The sequence below is a fragment of the Calonectris borealis genome, chromosome 4, assembly GCF_964195595.1.
Source record: "Calonectris borealis chromosome 4, bCalBor7.hap1.2, whole genome shotgun sequence".
NCBI lineage: Eukaryota > Metazoa > Chordata > Aves > Procellariiformes > Procellariidae > Calonectris > Calonectris borealis.
The window spans coordinates 27,974,840-27,991,445 of NC_134315.1; the positions used below are offsets into that span (position 1 = coordinate 27,974,840).

A 16,606-nucleotide genomic window follows, 5' to 3' on the forward strand; every position below is an offset into this window, starting at 1 on the left:
CTGTACTTAAAATTCGGAAGGTCAGGTTTGTAATTGAAACAGCTCTGCTGCTCTCCTCATTTCACTTCCTTACCCCCTCCAGAGTCTGGAACTGTAACTAGTAGTCAGAGGAAATGGCAGAAGTAGAATAAACAGAATCTTTTCTTCATTTTTGCTATGCAACATGCAATGTTCTGAAATTAAATATGTATTAAAAAAACCACCAGTTAATACCTGACATGATTATTGCAGAATTTGGTTAGCTGGGGCTGATTGATGAATATAGTTCTCAGTTCCTCTTGATCAGCTAGAGAAGTTTTCTCTGAAACATCATCTGTCTTCTCATAGCCTGTAAAAACACAGCATGATTTTCCATATAAATAGATGTATATACACACATACACAAGAGTCAAGGCACTTCATGACAAAAAAAGACATCTATTGTAAATGTGAACTCAATGCATTTGCATTTCTCACAAGTAATGATCATTTAAAAACCAAAAAAGTATATAGTCAAGATGCTTTGTAAAGCTATGATAATGCATAACTGTAAAATCTACTGAATTCTTGAGTCCACTTAAATAGCTTGTGCTGCTTCATGGCAATATGAAATGAACTATTGTCTGTTGATGCATTTGAATCCAGAAGTGAGCATTCAAAAGGGAAAAAAAAAAAGGAGGGGGGAGGGAGAAAAACCCCCAAACCAAAAAAAGGTCAATCTCATCCATCTCTCCCAGCTGAGTGATCTTGAGTTAAAAATCTGCAAAATTGCAGAAATTACTTCCAGCAGTGAGGTAAATAAATATGTAAAAACGAAGACACCAAGAGAAATATATTAACACTAACATAAGAAAAAGGCAAGAAGTTCAAGAATATTCAGTAATACCAGTAACTCTAGGCAACATGTAATGAAAAATATAGTTATCTGATAAATAAGCATAAAAAACTCAGAAGATATCTATACTGTATACAGATCATTCAACAGTTTCAAGTTTTGCATGTAAAATTTAGTATTGGTCATTGCCAAATTTAAAGGGAAGTCCAATATTTAAAAGGACATTTACTATAACCTTTATACAATTCATCCCATACTACTTAATCTATTTTCCTGCACACCTGCCCAATATACACATAACACACTTTCCGCTTTGTACTTCTTTTAAACTAGTGTTGTACACACACACCCCTGTAGTAGTGTAACAATTTAGACTTTGCAACAGAACACATAAACAGGTAAATTTCTTATAAAAACTTTGAAAATTTAACCATTAACCTCAATGGTTGAAAAACAGTTCACCAAGATGTTCGAACACTGAAATTAAATACAAAAAGCCTGTGTCTAGTATAGCTATCTTAAATCAAAATGACTAATTCATTTGCACAAATCACCTGTTCTGAGAAATACTCATAGAAAATTAATGTCATAATTAAAACTAAGCAAACACAGAAAACTCATGTAAGCTACCCTACAGTGAGATCGATTATAGTCTTCCAGTCCTCAGGACTCCCCCAACCCCGACATCATGACCTTGCAAAGGTAACAGTGAGACCTACCAGCTCCCTCTGCACTCATGAATGCATCTGATCAGATCCCATGGACTCGTGTATTCCCAGTTTGTTTAAGTGTTCCCTAACCTGGTCCTCCTCCACTGAGGCACGTCTTTCTTGCTTCAGACTTTTCAACTGGTATCAGGAACCCGTGGTTCCTGAAGACTGATCTTATCAGTAGAGACCAAAGGGGAGAAGGCACTATGCCCTCTTCTGTGTCCTTTGTCTCCAGGTTCCCTGACCCATTCAGCGCGCAGGCTCACATTTCCCATAGTCATCTTCTTCCTGCTGTTACATCTGAAGGAGAACAAGAAGGGCTTCTACAAGCTCCTCACTAGATTAAACCCCAGGTGGGCTTTGGCTTTGCTAGCTAACCCCATCCCTCTATACTCTCCAGCCACCTGTCGCTGCTTTCACCTCTTGTACATTCCCTTTTTACACTTGAGTTTTGCCAGGGCCTCCTTGCTAATTCATGCAGTCCTACTGCCACCTTCGCTTGATTTCTTGCTCATTGTGATGGACCAATCTTGGGCTGGAAGGACGCGATCCTTGGAAGCCAAGGCCACTAAACATTTGTTGGTTAATGGGATACCATTCCTCTACTCGCTACAAATCTGCATGAAACTAAACAGATTATTCCCAGAGAAGTGACATCCGCATATTCTTCATTTTGTCTGTGCTTAACTTGAAATGGTATTATTAGACTTACTGTCATTCCCAGCATCTAGTTAGTGAAAGCTGAGATTTGTGTATATTCTTCTATAAACCATGAGGAATTTTGTACCTGCCTCCATCACGACTTCCATCTGTAAAAGGGCATATCAATGTATTCTTCCCTCTCAAGACTTTTCACTAATGTTTTGTCAACCACTCAGCCATTACATTGATGACCAACAGGCCTAAGCAGTCTATTCAGGCTGGAACTTGTAAAGCAAACACAGCTATGGCATAAATCAATCACCAAAAAGTTTTAAAATTATAACAATAACCTGTGTGTATATAGCTGCTTGTTAAATAAGCACTGTTCATTCTGTATGCCAAACGAGAAAGAATAGAAAAAACCTATGTTAGAATGCAACTGAATACATCAGAATGTATATGTGTGTCAAGGATAATTAAGGCTGTACATGAAAACTTAAAGCTTATTTCTAGCATGTTATATAAATCCTTACAAACAGGTTATGCAAAATCCAAGTCATCCTCCAGTCCACTGGCCTGCTACATAGCCTCTTACCTATTATATCCAGAACACATATTTCAGACACTACCTTGCAAGGTCAAGTCTCCACACATTGTGCAAAGACTCAGCAGAAACTTGTAATTTCATTCCATTTGCCATTCAGAACTCACAGATTCCATTACTATGCAGGAAATTCCCAGTACTACATTCATCCACTGCAATTTCTCTATTTTTTTTCATTCCAACTCCCCCAATGAAAGGCGCACATCCAACACATTTCTATTCAAACTTTAGTAGGTATCTCAAGAAAGACCCTTCAGACAAAGGGCAGCCAGCCTAACAGATTGGGCCCACCTGAACAAGCATCCACACAAGACTCCTCAACTCAAGGAACCACATGGGCGCATGTGGCAGACTAAACATGCCATTTCCTATTCTTGTCATTACCTCTCCCTGGAGTGATAACCATCATACAATTGGCTATACATGACCTCCAGCACACAACTCCATATATCCCTATAACACAACTGGATATAGGTATATCTTTAAGAAGACTAGGTTTTCAGTCAAGCTGCAGGTGCACATGCAATCACATGTTTATACCTGACTGAGCCCAAATCCATCATATGGCGACTGCACCTTCATTCTGGGTATAGGACATTTACTTTCCAGTTGCTTGATGAAGGAGCAAACATGAAATACAGCTCCTCCGAGAGCACTTTGGTGGAAAAATTGGAAACTATTGTGTCAAAAGTACCAACCTAGCCCGACTAAGTTCAGGAAATAAAGGAAAGAGTTTGCACATTTGTGGAATGTAGTACTTTAATTTTAAAGCATTCATTTAAAAACTTATGCCAGTATAAGCCTTGAATACTGACAGCGATAGAGTTAAAGCAAATGTCAGCAGGCATTAAACACTACATATTACCTATTTGTTAAAAAGACTGACAAACTATAGACATTTACTTTCATATATCAGTATTATGGCATTTATTTGCTCTCCTTTAATCAAAATGACAGCAAAAAGGTGCTGAGGAGCTTCATAAACATTCACCACCCCAGTTCCTACTACCTTGAATTCACTTTTCTCAATTTTAATTTAAAAAGCAATCTTAGGAGTTAAGTTCCAAGCCTCACACCTAGCCCTCTATACTCTGCAGCTTCAGTAAAACCATCTCTCCTGCCCTAGGTGCGTTATATTACCCTGAAAGCTTTAAAGGTTACACATGCGCATCACCTCCCTGCCTAAACTTTAGAATACATTCACTAGAGTGACTACATTCAGTCACTACACAGACTAGACTGATACACAAAGCTCAGTATCAAGGAGATACAATTTTTCTTCCCTGTTTCTGTGTGTTTGTCTATATGTGTATACACGTACACAAAAATATACAAAGGCTTATGCATTACTGAAGTTACTATATTGTCTAAAGTGATAAATATTAATTTAAATTACTAAAATGTTCTCCAAGCAACAAGAGACACAAAATGCTCTTTGAAATGCTCTGCTTTCATAAAAGATTATCTGAAAGAGTGTAAAAAAAAAAAAAAGGCATATGAAATTTTAATTCAGCAGAGCTCCTACATCCTACCCTCCCACAATGCCATTTCTTTAAATGTCCACATACCACCCTTTGCAACACCACCATTACATCTTGCTTGCGTCACCTACCCAAGAAGTTCAGTCAAGAGTCAGGATACCTAAGTTTCAGCTCCTCTGCAGCTATGCATCTATCCTGGTTAGCGAACAGATGCCTAATGCCTGGTCAGAAATTGGGCACACTCTTCTTGCCAGGTAGCTGCTGATTTTCAGAACTGCGTGAGGTCAAAGAGAACTCTGCCACGGAGCTGCGAGGCAAGCCAATGCTCAGGTACCATTTCTGGGCTCTCAGCATGCCAAAAGTCTTCAGGGACACTATACCACCCTGGCCTGCATGCGGGACAGGCCTACCCCACAACAGTTTTGTTTTGTTTTTGAAGTCAATATATTATGTTTTGTAAGTGAAATTTTCCACTACTTTGTCAGATACAGGACCATAGTACATTCATAGGTACCACCTTGAGCGCAACTGGGAGCTTTCCCACATGATGCATTCACTAGAATTGCAACTAAAAATTATCTACCGCATTCTCAGGGTTGGTTTGTATTCCACATCTTCAGGAAACTATCATAAAGCATTTCCAATTTCTGCCATGTCTCACCCACACTCATCTAGCATAAACAGATTAAATCATCAAAAGCTTTATTTAATTATAGTCATTTTTTTCAAGTATGACCTGCAAGGAAATCTTAGAATCATAGAATCATAGAATGATTAAGGTTGGAAAAGACCTCGAAGATCATCGAGTCCAACCGTCAACCCAACACCACCATGCCCACTACACCATGTCCCTAAGCGCCTCATCTACATGTCTTTTAAATACTTCCAGGGATGGTGACTCCACCACTTCCCTGGGCAGCCTGTTCCAAGGCCTGACCACTCTTTCAGGAAAGAAATTTCTCCTAATGTCCAATCTAAACCTCCCTTGGCGCAACTTGAGGCCATTTCCTCTTGTCCTATCGCTAGTTACCTGGGAGAAGAGAACAACACCCACCTCACTACAACCTCCTTCCAGGTAGTTGTAGAGCGTGATAAGGTCTCCCCTCAGCCTCCTCTTCTCCAGCCTAAACAACCCCAGTTCCTTCAGCCGCTCCTCATAAGACTTGTGCTCCAGACCCTTCACCAGCTTCGTTGCCCTTCTCTGGACACGCTCAGCACCTCCATGTCCTTCTTGTAGTGAGGGGCCCAAAACTGAACACAGTGTTCGAGGTGCAGCCTCACCACTGCCGAGTACAGGGGCACGATCACCTCCCTACTCCTGCTGGCCACACTAGTTCTGATACAGGCCAGGGTGCTGTTGGCCTTCTTGGCCACCTGGGCACACTGCCGGCTCATGTTCAGCCGGCTGTCAATCAGCACCCCCAGGTCCTTTTCCTCCGGGCAGCTTTCCAGCCACTCTTCCCCAAGCCTGCAGCGTTGCCTGGGGTTGTTGTGGCCGAAGTGCAGGACCCGGCACTTGGCCTTGTTGAACCTCATACAGTTGGCCTCAACCCATCAATCCAGCCTGTCCAGGTCCCTCTGCAGAGCCTTCCTACCCTCCAGCAGATCAACACTCCCGCCCAGCTTGGTGTCGTCTGCAAACTTACTGAGGGAGCACTCGATCCCCTCGTCCAGATCATTGATAAAGATATTGAACAGGACCGGCCCCAGTACTGAGCCCTGGGGAACACCGCTCGTGACCGGCCGCCAACTGGATTTAACTCCGTTCACCACAACTCTCTGGGCTCGGCCGTCCAGCCAGTTCTTTACCCAGCGAAGAGTGCACCTGTCTAGGCCGTGAGCCGCCAGCTTCTCTAGGAGAATGCTGTGGGAGACAGTGACAAAGGCTTCACTGAAGTCCAGGTAGACCACATCCACAGCCTTTCCCTCATCCACTAGGCGGGTCACCTGCTCATAGAAGGAGATCAGGTTGGTCAAGCAGGACCTGCCTTCCATGAACCCGTGCTGGCTGGGCCTGATCCCCTGGTTGTCCCAGACATGGCTCGTATTCGTCCTCAAAATGAACTGCTCCATAATCTTCTCCGGCACCGAGGTCAGGCTGACCGGCCTGTAGTTCCCCAGATCCTCCTTTCGGCCCTTCTTGTAGATGGGCGTCACACTGGCTACCCTCCAGTCATCCGGGACCTCCCCAGTTAACCAGGACTGCTGGTAAATGATGGAGAGTGGCTTGCCAAGCTCCTCCGCCAGCTCCCTCAGTACCCTCGGGTGGATCCCATCCGGCCCCATAGGCTTATGAGCGTCCAGGTGGCGTAGCAGGTCGTTAACTGCTTCCTCTTGGATTATGGGGGGTTTATCTTGCTCGCCGTCCCTGTCTTCCAGCTCAGGGGGCTGAGTACCCTGAGGATAACTGCTCTGACTACTAAAGACTGAGGCAAAGAAGGCGTTAAGTACCTCAGCCTTATCCTCGTCCTTGGTGGCAACGTTCCCCCCTCCGCATCCAATAAAGGATGGAGATTCTCCTTGGCTCTCCTTTTGTCATTAATATACTTGTAAAAGCATTTTTTGTTGACTCTCACAACAGTGGCCAAATCTTCACTATATTTTAGTTTCATAAGGAGAGTAAAGAATTTGACAACAACTGGTTGGTACTGAAACAGCCCAAAACAATGCCAGGAATTAAAATTAAAAAGGGGTATGCTTTTCAACAAGGAAGGATGTTAAAGTTATGGTCATTCATAGGTTCATTTAAATGCCTACCAATCTACAGTCAAGAAGACAGAAATAAAGGCTGCAGATTTGTCCCATTATTACAATCCCTGATGCAATCTGGCACCTTATCATGTCTATGACGTGTATCATTTCAACTATTCACTTTCAAATATGATGTAAGACATCTATCAAATTACACTCACAAACCTGAGCCTAACTGCATTATGTCACCCCCCAATTTTTAAGAGTTACCTTTCTATGAAATTTTAAAAGCCCAAACTATAAGCTAGAACTTAACTGCTGACTAACCTCACATTTCAGTGCGGCAGGTCTAGGTAAAAGCTCACCACTTTGCAAAAAAGCTACGAAGTTCTATATTTCTTCCTCCAGAGGATCCATTGGCATCAAACCAATTTGTATGATCTCAGCCTATTAATCAAATAAGCAGAGGCCAGCCTGTCATAAAAATATTGTCTACAAGTAACTGCAAGAACAAATAAAGCATACCCATCCTTAAGAATGGAAGGGAATTCTCACCAGATCATCTCTTGGTGAAAGTAGCTAAGTTTTTGATAAAGGTGTGTTTGAAAAGGATGCATTTAACACACAGCAAGAATTAAAGAGAGTTGGTTGCCCTTCTGTAATCCATTAGAAGGTTCCAAGACAACAGAAGAGCATTGACCCAAACATTCAGAAAGTTGACAAAGCAAAAATCATAAAAACCTGAAGTACAGAATCCAGACAGGAAGAATAAAAAACCCACAACGTATGCACAGACAATAGCAAAGCGTCAGTCGCTACAAAATTCTGATTATGAAAAATTAATGTGAAGAATAAAAGAACTTAAGATGAAGCAATCATTCTAATCTCTTTTTTTTTAAAAAAAGTGTAGTTATTGCTGTGTTGCAGGTATTAAACTGATACTCACGGAACTCACCTCCTGTTTGTTCATCGCACTAAGCTATCAGAAAAGCATCGTTCCAGGGCTTAAAATTAAAAGTAGCATCACTCTTTTCGGCCTAAAGGCCACCACAACATAAGGTCACAGCAAATTCTGAAGTACCTCTTTGTAATAATTTTGAAGTCTTATCTTTGGCAAAACAGTAATTATCACATTTCAGACAGAAACTGTGATGCTGTACTAGTAAGACCTGCTATTCAGAAAGAAGAACAAATATATTCCAAGACTTTTCTTCCTCTGCTGTGGCTTGCAAAACTGCTGATATTTAACCAGAGTTGAGCTGATATTTAACCACAGCTGAATTATCAAACAGATTCTATGACATACATTCCTACATGCCCCCAATGAGAGAAAAGCATCTGACTTGAAAAAAGTTGTAAGTCAGCGCTTTAAAAAGAGTAGGAAATGCCAACACATCATACAATTCTGACAATTTATTATGCAGAAATAGCAAGTTTCAAAACTAATTTCCTCTTAATATCACACTTTCTGATAATGTATTTTCATTATTTTATTATGTCACTACAGGGCCAAAACCAATTAAAAATGTGTCTTCAATATCAAAGGAATGCAACTATTACCCTAATCAAAAAGTTCATTTACAAAGCTGTTGCATAAACTAGAATGACTGTACATAGTATTTTGTTCTGCACTCCGAAAGTTATTTGCTAGTGGAACACAGAATCTGGAAATTATTGACGGATAAACACAAAACACCACAAATTTCCTTCAGAGTCACTTAATAAATAACTGAGGTTTTGGTTCAGGATTTCCTTCAATCTGTTCAAAATTAAAGAATGGAAGTAAATTATATGCAAGAGTGGGAAAAGGCAAGAAGGAACTGGAAACAGTATTGTTGTGAATTCTGAAAATATGGAGACTGGGTAGTTACTTCCCAGGGTGCAAGCTGTACCTGAAAAAAAAATTCATAGCAAAACGTGTATTTTGCACAGAATATATGTTTTCAGTTTTGCCAGCAAAACTAACATCTTCAACAACAACAAAGCTCAAATAAATAAATAACCAATGAAACAAACAAAAAACCAAAAAAAGCCCCCAAACAACCAGCTTGAGCTTTCTCCAACAAGAGAACCCATTGAAGACCATATTTTGCTTCCAAGAATAAATTTGGAAGAAGAAACTCTGTTCCAACACACAATATTTACAGAGACTCTTCCTAAACCAGTTTTGGTAATAAAGTTTCTAAATTAGTAAAACAACAACAACAATAAATTCTAAAGAGTAAACACTGTCCAAATATTTTCCATATATCCAAATTTTCCTTTAGGTAGGATAGTTTAACAGTTTCAGCTTTCATTCCTTAAACCAGTCTCATTTTCATTACAAGAAATGGACAAAGGTAAATACAGTAACATGGAAAGACAGGGAGGAAAAGAAAATCCTCACTCAAATCACCAGAAGGATCTTAATTCACTTTCCTTAATCATTAAAAACTTTTTTTATTCTCAAAGTATTCAAAGGCTTTGAAAGCTGGTGCTGTAGCCAAGAATGTCTTACATGAATAAGTCTGCTAGCTCATATTCCAGAAGAACGCAGCACAGCTGGAAGAGGGTATCATTATGAAAAAGAAGGTGCCTTCAGAGTTACTTGTCGTAATGCCATGATAGACCTTCGATGACAGAACAGGCACTGAGAACCTGACCCATCAGTCTGTCCTTCTGAGGAGTCGGAGCACAGAAGGGAATTGCAATGACCTGCTTGAACCTGCTGGTACCACTGAGATGGCCAAGCCTGCACTAGAACTAGACCAAGATTTTTCCTGTTGTGAAGCACTGGGATCTCAACACAGTCTGCAAAACAGACTTGGCAGAAAAAAAACAGACACAAGTGACTGTAATGAGCACTACATCTGGCAAAATGCTATGTAGGCTTCTAATCCATGAGTAGAAACATCTAGGATATATTACAAAAACAGATGGTCTGCTGAAGACAATCTGATGACTACTATAGAATTTCCAAACACTTCCCCTCTTCATATGAAAGTCATCTCATCTTGCACAAGTTCAGCTTCACCTAGTTTTCATATAGGCATCTACCTCCACTAATAGAAAGAACAAGTTATTACCTACTGTTGTTGGTAGACAGCACCATAGCACCTCAAGTTTCTACCCTTTCTCGACGACCTAATATAGTTCACTGAACTCCACCAATACATAGAGGAAAAGCATTAATGCTTCAATCTTCAGAGAACCCTAACAAGAACTGCCAACCACAACTCCACTCTCCCAGAGTCTCTCAAAAGAAATAAAATGCTTTGAATGATTCCATTTCATATTATTTAATAGATGCATATATTAGCTGTGCAGCTATATATAGCTAAAATAACCATAGTTAATTACTGTATTTAATAAAGCTAGACGTACGCTACACTGCTCAAAGATTCCCCATGTGTTTTGCAACTGCAGAATACACGACACTGATGCTATTTCCACAGCACCAAATGTCTGAAGCCCAGGTACAATTCTGAATTAAGGTTACTGGCGGTGAAAACACACGTTCCTAAATTCTTTTAGGGGAGGCAGATCTTCCATGCCTTGAGTGAGACTTTATTGATACACATACCGCTTTAGAACCGCAGCATTTCCTAGGCTTGTGGTGAACTGCAGGTGGTGTTCTTTGCAACAGGGATAATAGGCACAAAAATCTATTAAAAAAATGTTATAAGCGTGTCTGGTTATCTTTCATCAGCCATGAAGAGCACAAGAACCTGCAGAGGTTTGGAAGAATGCACAAAAAAAGTAGTTCCTTTATAATCAAATTCTTTTCTCTATGCAGGTAACATTGTCTTACAGACGTTAAAACACCTGCAATTTTTATTTTGTAGTAATTTATTGATGGTAGTGTCAATTCTTCTGTGCAACTGTCGACCAATTCTTGGAAACAATACGTGTGCGTCATTCTGACAGTTCTGCTTAGTTTATTTCATCTGAGCACAACAGTTGATTTTCTCTAATAACAGTATTACTATCTCTTCGTGTCAGAGAGAGCTTAGTTCTGAGACGATGTCAAGATAGCCCAGCCTGATAAGGTAGCTCATGATCCATGGAAAAGGTCTCTGAAGCAGAAATTAGTTGCTGCAGTGGCAGGAGAGAAAAAATGAGGTTTTAACCCCAAAGATACAATACAAAAATTCTAGAATAAGGGAAGCATATTAAGCTTGTCTATCAGATCCCCACAAGTCTTAGGCTACTCTAAGGTACGGTCCATGCCATAACAACACTTACGGAAGCTGCTGTTTGTGATTACAGTATTACCAGGGACTTCCAAAGAACACTGCCAGTAACAAGAACTTCCTACTCTGCACTGTAGGCAAGACTTTGGCAGAGGTCTCTGAAGGTGGCCTTACCATCGCTTTGCATAGCGCTTATCTAAGAGCCTCCCCTGATGGCCAGAGCTAGGGTTTAACAGTTCCTTTATGTCACTGTCAAATGCTAGGGATGAGACCCACATTGCAGAACTCTGGAGTTCTCTTTTTTAGAAAATAGTAACATTTACTTACAAAGAACTGTTTAGAAACGCCAGCCACATAGTCCAAACGTGTGGACTAACTAGACTTGGAAGCCATTTATCTCAAAAAGAAAAAAGGAAGTAAGAGACTCACTGACACTGGTTTCATTGTGAACGAACTGAATATAAATAAATTGAACTGAATATACATAAAATGAACTAGTAAGTGTCACATTAGTCTAAGAGTAAGAAAACAGTAACAGTTTTAAAATTATTTTTCTTTGAGTAATACTATATATAGTGAAGTATAGTATGAGTCAATAACTCCACTGCTATGATGAAAAACTATCACGTCATTTTCCGAAAGTTAAGTTTCTTAAAAGAAGTTCCATTCCTATTTTCAGCCCTAAAGAAAGTATTTTTGAGAAGCCTCTTAAACCCTGTATTCAACTGTTTTACAGTCATCCAACCTTGAACACTATTCAAATAAGATACTTTTTTTTTTTTCGTTTTACTGCATCTGCACATCTTAGATAGACATTTACTTTTAGGGAACACCACATTTGTTCATTTAATAACCATTAAGATTCCTGTAATTAGATCATTTCAAAGAGAGCATCAATTTTCCCAATTTATTTGTGCTAATCGTGCAGTGAAAACCAACCGTCTGGAAAAGAATGGCTGGAAAAGAACTGAAATTAAGCACTGAAAATTTGGACATTTAACTAGTACCATTATATGCATCTACTAATCACTGTGGGTATGGCAGCACGGCTGCTCTGGTTGTAAACGCATTTCAAAAGTGTCCCTGGAAGGATGTACCTTCTTCCTTTCTTCTTAGAAAGATGCATTCTTCTATTTTGTGGCCAGTTAACATTTCCTAGGTAGAGGCAGAGCCAGACTTCCTACAAACCTACTTTTGGGGGAGGAAGGCATGTAACACGGGAGAAACAGAAAAGAACATCAAGATAACAGCCTACTTCCAATCTACCTTTCTTCATGCTCTTCCTAGCAAAAAAAAAAAAAAAAGAAAAAAATCCTTTGTTTGGAAGAAGGAAAAAAGATACAGGGAGAAAGCTTCCACCTCCCTATATAGCAAACAAAGTCAAAAAATAATCAACCTCATGTAATGGTTTAAGTGTGAAAACTTTCGGACAAGGGGCTAACACTTGCATACCTGCATCATTACAGTGACATTGCTATCATTACCTACAGTGACTGAAAATCGTAAGCTGTCCCAATACACTGCTGCTTTGGTATCAGTGATTTCAAATCTTACTTTTGCATGCAATAAATATTATATTAAGGTAATTTCACTGCAGTGATTCTTTTTACAAGGCAGCTCTTGACAAGCTGTTATCCGAAGGCAAGCAATCCTAACCCTTAGTTAGGCATGAAACATCAGCAGGGTCTAAAGCTTTCAGGCACGTTCCCTGTATCAGAAACGTTTATTTCTGAGGATCAGTGTACACTTGCACACTACATATGAAAAGTATGCCGACTCACTCCTCGGACAAACACCCCAGGACAGATACCGCAGGCCGTGAGCCGCCGCTGCCTCTGCCCCCCACCGCTCGGGGCCGGCGAGCCGCGCACCAGACACACCGGGCAAAAGAAAACAACTGCTCGCCCTGAAACGCTGCCACCGCTGGCGCGCAAGCCGCTGCCCGGGGGCTCACCGCCCCCGGCAGACAATGGACAGCCGTAGATACGAGACCACCTGGAGACCGCCACCACCACCGCCGCTCATCGCGGCTCATCGACCGGGTCGATGCCCGGCCGCGGCAAGCGCCCGCCGTCGCAGCCTGGGCGATGGGGCCCCGACCCGCGCTCAGGTGCGCGGCGGGAGGAGAAGGGCGATGCGAAGACCTCCTCCCTCCCCTCCCCTCCGGGGTCGGGAGGCGGGCGGCGCGCACGGCGCGACCGGAGGCCGCGGTGAGAGGCGGCGCGGCGGGCGGCGTTGCAGCAGCCGGCGCGACACCGGCTCCCGCCGCCTCGTCTCCCCGCCGCCCCCTCCCGGCCAGGCGGCGCAGACCCCGCGCGGCTCTGCGCCGGAGGGTCGCGGAGCGCCGGCCGGGCTCCCCTGTCCCTCCGTGCGGCCGGGGAGAGGCGGGTGCCAGGCGGTACTTACCCTCTGCGCGGGAGCGGATCTCGGACACCGTCTTCTGCACCGCCGGCATCGCCGCCGAGCGGGGGACGGTGGCGCGGCCGCCTCCGCCCGCGCGCCCTGCACCTGCCGCACGCCGGAACGCGCCCCGCGCCGCAGCGAGGCCCGGGGAGGGGCGGCGGGTCGGGCGGCGGGTCCGGCCGCGGCGGCAGCGGGGCTCCGCGGCGGCGGCTCTCTCCGGCAGCCCGAGGCGGCAGGCGCGCGACCCAGCTGCGCCTCCCTCCGCTCGCGCCGCCGCTCCTAACTGACAGCCGGGGCGCGAGCGCCCGGCGCTCGCCTGCCCCCTCCGGAATCTACCAACTCCGCCTCCCCCCCCGCCTCCTCGCCCCGCGGCGTCCCGCCGCCATCTCCCGCTTCAGGGGGCTCAGGCTTGCCGGGCCGCTGTGCCTAACCGGGCACCGGCATTTCGGGCGGTTTCGGTCCCGCTTCTGGAGCGAGCGAAGGGTTTCCGATGTGCTCCCCCCCCCCCCGTGAGGCGAGGAGAATGGAACGCGCCGAGCCCTGGGCCGCTGCCCGGCACTAGGGGCTGGGCGGGGGGAGCCACGGGGAAGGCCGGCCGGTGTCCCCGTTCCTGGCAGCCGGGGCGGGCGGGGGCGTGTGTGCGGAGTGGCGGAGCTCAGCCTCGGCGGGGCGGGGTGGGCTGTTGAGGGCGGCGACCCTCGGGCGGCGCAGGCTTGTCGGGGCCGCGCGGCCGGTGCAGCCCAGCGGCCTGGGCAGAGGCGGTTACGGGGACGGAGGGCAGCAGGCCGGGCGGGGGAGCCTGCCCAGCCTGGTTTGCCTGCGGACAGGACTCCTTCCGTCCTTTGGTCTCTCACGGAGCTTAGGGAGGTGTAAATGAAGCGAAGGGCGCGGTGGGGGGCGGGAGGCGTTCATCCGGAGCGGGAATTTGAAACGTCTCTCTAAAGCCCCCGTTCAGGCGGAGGGAGGCTCGATGCCGCTCTCTGTTTGACAGGCAGCTTTCAAACTCTCGCCCAGATTTTTATTTTTAATCTCTCATAAATCAAAGTGTCGCAGTTTGACAGCCCTGAGTCAATGTGAATCCAGCTCTCCTCCTGTGTGGGCTGGTGGAAAGGAGGTCCCGGCTGCAAATGCCTCAGGCTGAAGCAGCAGCGGCAATTTTACTTCTAGACTGTTAACGTGACACTTGGGTGACTGCAACAGGCTGAGAAATGTGTCTCTGGCATGTTGTCCCTATGTCTCAGTAAAAACAGCCACAGTAAAAACAGGATGGAGAAGAAAATAGGAAAGGTGATAGGATTTGGAGCTGTAGGTCTTCTTGGCATAATTATGTTTTGCATCCATTTCAGTCAGGCATAAAGCATACTTACTGCCTAGAGGATGATGAAAGTTATGAAACAGAATAAAGCTGCTATTGTCCCACGAATCTGGAGAGGATTTGAGGCTGACATGTCTGCTAAAGGCCAACATTGTGTCCTCCAGAAAACACATAATACAGTCAGATTGCAGACGTGGGATTGCTGCTGATTTCTTTACAGCGCATACATAAATGCTATAAGAAAATAAGATATATATAGTCTTAACAGCAACAGAGTAATTTTGTTTGATGAAATTGTATAAATTTAATCTGTGTAAATCGGATCAAGCAGCACTTCATGCATGGAGAAAAATGAGCCAAGAATTTGTTTTTCTTAAATGCCAAGCTCAGATACCAGGAAAGAGGAATACTTTGCTTCACAGAAGACTGCATTGGGAAATAAATGCAGCTTTTTTTTTCAAGCCATGGGCCAGAAAACCTGCTGGAGACTCCTCTTCAAAAGAGAATGCTCTCCTGTGTGATCCTATGCAGCAACCTGTGTGGGTTGTTAGTGTTTTTGGTTTTGTTGGGTTTGTTTTTTTTTTTTTCTGAACCGAAACAAAGGTTGTAGAAAGATCTCTATTCATGCTTTTTTACTGGAAAAACAACATGCCTGGAGAGAACATGCACTGCTCATCCAATTTTGAGGAATACTCAGTGTAGGACTGAGGCTTGGCTGATGCAAGTTACTTTCTGTAAGAAACAGCTTTTAGTTTTCTGTTGAGATGCCATTGAAGCCTGACTGAAGCAGTCATTTAGGAGACTCAACATATATATAACCCTCCCAGCATAAATAGGGCCCTTTTGTGAAAAAGGATCTTGTGTGGGGGGTTTTTTGCAATTCATAGCAGCTACACTATTGTTAAAAGACTGCAACCAGACTGTGAAACTCACTATGAATTTATATACATGCCAGTCAACATGCATTTTCCCCCAAATCACTGCAATGCTGGTGACAAATAGGATTGTCACTTAAATCCACTTGAAAATTCCATTTTATGTCTAAACATTTTTTTGGCTGTAAGATCCCTGGCAAGTGGCACTTCTTACTGATACCTTTGGGCAACTGGAAATTTACCCACTTGAGTACTAAAGTGGGTAAATACTAAAGAAGATACTAAAACAATGCTGCCAAGTGCTCATTCACATTTGTGAATAGTTATTTTACAAACAAGGTCACTATCCACATCACAAAATAGCACAGCAACAAAATTAGTAGCTTTATTCTTTGTATACTTTTGCGTATTCTGAGTTATTGTGAATGCTTAATACCCTGATTTTTTTTGAGAAAAAGCCTTTTTTGAATTTATAGTATGAATAATATTTGGAAAAAAAAAAAGGAATAGGGCGCCATTAAATCTTACAATCACTTAAGACATTCTCCAGTTTTCCAGTTTTTATTCAACAAAGCCTCAATGCTAATCCAAACACGTTTAACCATTTAATTACACAACACCCAATTCATCCAGATGTCGCCCAAATGTAGGAAACTGAACCACTACATTTCCTGACAGTCTCCATCAACTTGCAATATTATTTCAGGAGAAGCCCAGTAGCCTCTATCCTTTCTCCCTTCCCCCCACAAGATCTGTTGCACAGCCAACTGGCCCTTGTATTTCTTTGAAAAACGAGTATATGAGCTCCATCCCTTCACCTCTTCTATGGCAAATATAGCCTGTGTCACTCAAGCAGTTTCCGTCTCCACACACCACCATTCTTGTTTTGATAGAAACAG

The 16,606-nt window shown here is 43.4% G+C and overlaps 1 protein-coding gene across 7 annotated transcripts in view; it reads right to left on the bottom strand.

The window, feature by feature from the left end:
* Positions 1 to 13,657, bottom strand: part of ATP8A1 (ATPase phospholipid transporting 8A1) — a 127,343-nt gene extending 113,686 nt beyond the window's left edge. For 4 of the 7 annotated variants that reach the window (XM_075148991.1, XM_075148990.1, XM_075148989.1 and 1 more), the window contains exons 1-2: positions 13,521 to 13,656; positions 214 to 328 (exon numbers count right to left, since the gene is read on the bottom strand). In XM_075148991.1, the coding sequence (XP_075005092.1) occupies positions 214 to 328; positions 13,521 to 13,569 (164 nt within the window). In that variant the 5' untranslated portion in view covers positions 13,570 to 13,656. Of the gene's footprint in view, positions 1 to 213; positions 329 to 13,520 lie in introns of all 7 variants that reach the window. The other 3 variants (XM_075148987.1, XM_075148986.1, XM_075148992.1) reach the window with 2 other exon arrangements.
* Positions 13,658 to 16,606: the final 2,949 nt, after the last annotated feature.